Source organism: Nicotiana tabacum, chromosome 22, assembly GCF_000715075.1.
Source record: "Nicotiana tabacum cultivar K326 chromosome 22, ASM71507v2, whole genome shotgun sequence".
Classification (NCBI taxonomy): domain Eukaryota; kingdom Viridiplantae; phylum Streptophyta; class Magnoliopsida; order Solanales; family Solanaceae; genus Nicotiana; species Nicotiana tabacum.
This window is the reverse complement of record NC_134101.1, coordinates 63,442,452-63,449,282: the sequence shown is the minus strand read 5'-3', so window position 1 is coordinate 63,449,282 and position 6,831 is coordinate 63,442,452. Positions and strand designations below refer to the sequence as shown.

The following is a 6,831-nucleotide window of genomic DNA, read 5'->3' as shown; positions in this document are numbered from 1 at the left end:
TGACAAAATACTGAAGTACTTCCAACTTACTTAAATGGAGAAGCACCTGCAACGAAGCAATGCTATCTATAATAAAGATTTCTTCACCTTAATCAAATATGTCGACTTTGAGTACTAAAATTTACAAAAAAGGTTGAACATTTTATTTTTCAGTTTTTAGTACTGTACTAGATTTTTTTGGTAAGAAAAACAGGAGAGATTCGATTTTGTTTATTTTTTTCTTTTTTTTCCAATGAGCAACTGCTGTAGATTAAAGTCGGCCCATAGAGTGGATAAATCTAATTATAACGTGGCGTTTTGATGATTTCTCTGGGGGTATAATGGTGAATTTATTTTATAAAGTTTAAACAAAAGAAGAGACGGATAGAGGAGACTGAAAAGAGAAGAACCTTATCCATTAAATTAAACCTTTATAAAAGCAAATCAAAACTTCCTGCAAAACATCAACACACACACAGAGTGAAAAAAGAGAGAGAAGTATACGTTGCACTTAACAGAGAGCAACAATTTCACAATCATCTATACATACACGTGTCTGTATGTATACACGTTAAAAGTTTTTTTTTTGAATTTCTTCGAAAATCATCAATGGCGGCTTCAAAGAGCTATTTCGCTGGAGCAAACTACCGATTCCTGTCGAGCGAGCGAGACGTTCCGATGATGAGTCCTGAATCTGCGTTCGAATTCGATGAATCGGACCTGTGGAACTCAGCGGTTTCACAGTCGCCGGAGTTCCGAAAGTCCGTTCAGAGTTCAAAAATCTCGAGAAAGCAGTGCGATACGAAGAGCCGCCGAAGCGGTTCCGTAGCATCGGCGGCGTCATTGCCGGTGAACGTGCCGGATTGGTCGAAGATACTGAAGGATGAATATAGAGAGTATGGAAGGAGAGATAGCGATGATGATGATTTCAACGATGAGGACGGCGATGATTTGGAGAATCGGATTCCGCCTCACGAGTTTTTGGCGAAGCAGTTAGAGAGGACGAGAATTGCATCGTTCTCCGTGCACGAAGGAGTTGGCCGTACTCTCAAAGGTAGAGATCTGAGTAGAGTCAGAAATGCTATTTGGGAGAAAACTGGATTCCAGGATTAATTGATCTAACAGTGACGATATTTTCCCGATTTTCTTCTATGATCTTACAAACGTTGAGCTTTTTTTTTTACACTTGATGAAGACGATTTATACATCTTCAAGTGCATCACTGCATTGTGATTGTAATGTTTTTTTTTCAAATTATATTTGAGAGAAAATAAAGACAAAGAAATTGATTCGATTTGGATTGCTCACAGTAATGCTGTACTTGTTTAGATCTTCACTGTTGAGCAAATAGCAGTCGTCTCTCCATCTTCATTCTTCAGTTTGAGAAAGTTGAACCGAAATGGCTTGGCGAAGTGAATGCAAGCAAATAAATGTTGACAAAGTATACAAAATGTATGGTCCAATTTGCTGGTACTTTCAGATGACAAATTTACCTCCTTACTCCATTTTCAAGGACAATCGAGTTCGTTCTATAAGTAATTAGTTCAATGATGAACACGTCACAATTTAAATTGTAATTAATGGACGAGTTTCATATCCAGGCTACGCTATATCAAATTCAGATATTCAACTATTGTTTAGTTTTTCTCCTATTTCCTGTTAATTATGTAAAAGAAGATATTTGTTGTAATATGGAAATTGAAGATTATGAAAACGAGTTGTACTACATTAACCAACAAAACAAAAGAGTTGTACTACATTTATCAAGAACACAAAACAACAAAAGGAAAAGAAAATCTAAAATATCACAAGCCACTTGGGTCAGTATAATCGTAAACTCCATTATTAGTCATTCGGAAGACATTGTAATTTTCCATAAGACAAACTACTCTTGGCGGAAGATATAATACTATGGTGGAGAAAAATGAATGTTAATTAAAACTATTTTCGTGCCAATATTGATCAAGTAAATAAGCAAAATGAAGTTCTTCCTCTTTCTATATTCCCTCCTAGCTCGGTGGCTTTTTAGCTTGGGCAAATCAGCTTCTAATTAAGTGTATCGTAGCTTAGTTTAAGCCTTAAGGCATGGATAAAATGGAGGTTGCCCACTTATCCAAAAGCTTATCCAAACTACTGCCCGGACGGCTCAACATTGTTGGTGATCTAAAGCAAAATTTTGAAGAGAGGGCTTACTTTTTTAAAAAGAAATTATATATTTTATAATAGAGTTATTCTAATAAAAAAATTCAACTGATAATATTGCTAATCTGATCCATTTAGCTTCTCGTGAGACATTGTTGATCCTATACAAGATTTTATCAATTTTAATTTGGAAAAACTTCTTTCCTTGGATGCAACTGGTATAGTAATATATTACATAAAGAATATAAGAATTTGAAAATAATAAAGTCTTATTATCTTATTAAGTATATCGATTAGAGCCTTATCTTCTACCGGTAATATTTCCTTTAACGCTATGTAATTTGAAAAATAAGTTTAAACAATCATGTCAAAGTGACCATTATGTTTTAATCGAGGTTAAGTCAATATTTTTTCAGATTTTTATCGTTTAGTGACCTCAATTTTACCCACTAAATAAAAAATTAAAGATATTTTTATACGCATCGGGTTATTCAAATCTCAACTGTCAACATCAGTGACAAATTAAATTTTTCCTTTCATTTGTTGTATTAAAAATTATACTTTTTAACATTAAGATAATTAATTTTTTGTATAAAATACAGCCAATGAAATATAGGGCTCCAAAATTTTGGGGCCTAAAGCCACTGCTTGGGCCTTACCCCTTCAGCCGGCATTGACTACTGCTCTAGTAAACTTATTCATAATCTTAATGGTTAAGAAAAAAATATTACTAATATCGGATTACCTAGATATGCATTTATAAGAACTGTATTCTGATATTTTATAAGATGTCTCACTTTTCACCATAAGGTATACCTAACTTTTCTCAGTAGACCAAAAAAATAATTACGTAGATGCTATTTTCCTCTGTTTACACAGTTTAAATTTAAGTTGTTGTATGTTGATATTAAATGATTATATTCACTATTAAATTGGAAACTTTCGATATTATCTAATCCAAGAATTTTGTAAAGTAAACCAAGCTATACTCCTTATAACTAGTAATGAGTCATACATTTCAAGAAATTGTCTACTTTATAGAATAAGAAAAAGTTAAATTAACGTTTGTCACATTGGATGTGCCAAAAAATACAACGATTTGGTAAAGAGCATAATTCCAAAACTCAAAAGAATATGGAATATCATGAAGATTACTTTCCTACTGTCCTGTAACTTCCTGCTATATTTTTTTTTGCCTTTTTTCTTTCTCTTCTCTTTTTACGGATAATACCAAAAAAGAAAATGAAAACTTCTGGAGAAACATGGAAAACGTTTTGTAATTTAACAAGAAGCTATGCAAAAGTCATGCTAATATTTATGGATCGTTGCTCATGAACTCTAATAATCAAAGGAGAAATAGGAGAATTTGTAAAACACAAACGGTAGCTTGTTTGGCTAAACTTTTAAAATTTGATTATTTTGATTTTTTTTTAATGTGCTTTTTAAAAAACACTTTTAGTGAGAATGAGTTTGTGTTTGGCTAATTAATTTGAAAATTACTTTTGAGTCACAATTAATGTTTGGCCAAATTTTTAAAAGTACTTTTAAGTATATTTTTCTTAAAAGTGCTTTTCAAAAAGTATCATTTGGAAAAATTACTTTTTTCTGTTTCTTAAAAAAAATTCTACTTCTACTCAAAAATATTTTTCCTTCTAAAAATTTGACCAAATATTTTAACTTTTAAAAAAATATATTTTTGATCAAAAAAAAAAAAAAGCTTAACCAGACAGGTTATTAGTCACTTAAGCTAAAAGTCTCATTCTTTGTGAAATCCTAATGTTTCTTCTCGTTTCATATAGTTCCCTCATGAACTATATTCTTTTAACTCTCTTTTATTTTATTGAATAAGTGGTCATTAAAATCTTTGTAATTTCTATTTTTTCCTCTTGATCTGTGGGATAACAGGTGGCAATCTTGATGGAGAAGGAAGTTTATATTCATTCATAAAAGAAAAGGACAAGAAAAGGAGTGAAAAGATAGGGGTGGGGTTACTTTGTAAATGATTGGAGAAGTTGTGGACAATGGGATTCTTGAACAATGGGGTAAAAATGAGACAGGTGGTTGGCCCGTGGTTTAAAGGTTCGTATCCTTTCTCGCTTTATGGCAAAAACATGGAATAGGAAGATTAAATTTGTACGTAGTTTTAAAGATATGTGATATAACGTAATATAAATTGTAAGGATAAATAAAAATATCAAATATGGATGGCAAAAAATGCAAAATAAATAAGGTTGGAAAGAAGATGATTTTTAGGACTAAGCAAGATGAATCAATTTATGAAGCTTAAAAGAGTAACTCTTGAATAAGGAGAATATGGTGTTTGAATTACAATGTAAGCCAAAAACTGCCCTCTATAGAAATATAGTCATCCTCTTTATAGTGGAGGATCTTACTTTAGATATAATTAAAAATACATAGTGGAGAACTCATGATAAATCAGCTTTTCCCTAATTTTCGCCGAGATTCTCTCCCTCAGTGTATTTGCAACGACTCTTGTCTGTGAGCTCGAACTCGATCGGCCTCGGTGCTGGTCGATATTGCTTCTAGAGCTCGATGTGAACTCGGAATCAGGTGATGATTCGGGCTCGGTATCGGTTGGCCTCTGCCCCTTAAGCTCGAAATCATCTCATCATAGTTCGATTCGGATCCGAGCTCGATAATGACTTTGAACTCGGTGTTTGACCTATACCTGAAATCTGAAGCTCGTTCATACTATCTTTAAAACCCATCTCGATATTACAAAGTCTTTCTTCGATTCATTATGTTTCGACCTCAATCAATTGTACGAAAGGCGAAATCTATTTCGACCGTATATAGATAGTCCCCTCGTTTCTCGGGAAGGATGTGGCGAGAAACGATATGATTTCAAAACGGCTCGATCAGATATACGCTGACATTTGCATCGATCCCGACCATCACGTACGCGATAGTTGTCCGATCAGTTCAGTTCACCAAGGCATTTAATGTGTGTCAGACGGTGGTCGGCCACCGCTGATATTTGAACCGTCATTGCTTCAATATATAAATAGCCCTTCCTTCCACCATTTATTACTTTTATGTCTTCAATCTTCCAAATTTTCTAAGTTCCTTTTCGTCTTTTCTGAGTTTTCCGTCTGCAAATCTGTGATTTTTACTGCAAATTCCTTCTCAAAACACCAAATACTCCCGTTTTTCGTTCACAGAGTTTTATATGGCAAAAACGTCTAAAATTGTTCCGCAAAAAGAGACCGCTTCTTCATCTCGACCTGCCGGTGGCGAGGATGTGGAAGAGTCCCGCCCTGAGGAATTCGTTCTGGTAGGGTGCTCGACTGTAGGCGATTTTAAAATTGAAAAGTCTTCTCCGATACTGGGTCGGTGTGAGCCAATGTCGAGATACCAATGTTCAATTACCGAGAAAGTTCTCGAAAAAGTCATACAAGAATGCAACTGGGATAATAAACTCGTAGTAATCCCATCGCCTGATGAATCAATTACTACCTACGTCGAAGGGTTCTTAAGTGTTTACACTTATCCTTTCACATTGGGCCCTCTAGACCCCGTCATCGTTGCCTTCTGTAAGAGGTACGATGTGACCCTCGGCCAGATCTACCCTTCCTTTTGGGGATAGTGATTCTTCTTCGATTTTTCTCGAGCAAGATCGAGGGGCGTATATTCACCCTCGATCACCTTATGCGCCTTTATAGTCCCCGACTTTATCGAAGAGAGTTGATCAAGCTTGCTCGCCGAGCAACCAAAGTGCCATTCTCGAGCATAGATGAAACTCGGGATCGGGGTTGGATGGGCCATTTTGTTCGAATCAAAACCTTGGACCTGATCCATGCCGATGACTTGCCATTTCCCGAGAAATGGAATATGAGCCGTGAGTAAACGTTTCTCCTTGCCCCTTTTGATTTTGTGATTGCCTTTCATTTTGTTGACCCATTTTTCTTTTCTTATCACAGTCGTAGCTCGGATGCCGGAACCGATCCCGGATCTTAAACAATGGGTCAAAGGTCTGGTGTTGCAGAGATCGTACTCCGAGCGTGCTTGGGTCGAATTATCAAAGCGTCGATGGGAGGCCTGTAGTCATGGTAAATCTCTTTATCGATTTGTCTGGTAAATCTCCCATTTTCCCCATTGTAGGATTCGAGAAAGATATAGTCATGAGGCCCCCGACTGGTGGTGAAGAAGTTCCTGCCCTGAAGTAGGTAAAAGAAAGGAAGAGAAAAGACGTACCGAGCTCCCCGAGCTTGGAAAATAAAAAATCAGCTAAGAGATCTCAAAAGCCGGGGGGGCTCTGGTGTCATGCCTTCGGAAGTAGTCCGCCAATTAAGGGACGACCCCGAAGAAGGAGAGCTGAATTTAGCCTATGTACGGGCTGATGTTGTGATTCAACAGTCTTCCGATTTGGTGAAAGCAAATCAGGGAAACCTGACCATAATCCTAGAACAAGAAAAGGCCGAGATTATCCCTTCTCGGGCAGTAGAAGATATTTCGAGGGATGACTTCAGGATAGTTTATATTAGCAGATCCCCTCAGATTTCGGATGTCATGATTCGAGAGGCCAGCATGTTGGAGGATCTGTCCTATGAGGGTATTCAGGAGTCGGCCGATATCCACAGTTTTCTGGAGAGGCTTGAGTTAGGTGCCTCAGAGGAGGTTACCAGTTTTGGTGGAATGCCGGTACCCAAAAAAGCATCGTGGTCGGGTTCTGCCGAGCCTTCATCGGTT

The 6,831-nt window shown here is 36.5% G+C and overlaps 1 protein-coding gene across 1 annotated transcript; it reads left to right on the top strand.

Moving 5' to 3' along the window:
• Positions 1 to 386: 386 nt before the first annotated feature.
• Positions 387 to 1,273, top strand: LOC107830899 (protein S40-4). The gene has a single exon (XM_016658579.2). It carries the CDS (start codon positions 589 to 591, stop codon positions 1,090 to 1,092), a length of 504 nt encoding a protein of 167 aa, XP_016514065.1. The 5' UTR covers positions 387 to 588; the 3' UTR covers positions 1,093 to 1,273.
• Positions 1,274 to 6,831: the final 5,558 nt, after the last annotated feature.

Excerpts from the sequence above, each read along its gene's own strand:
- LOC107830899 (XM_016658579.2), top strand. The coding sequence starts at position 589 with ATGGCGGCTTCAAAGAGCTATTTCGCTGGAGCAAACTACCGATTCCTG.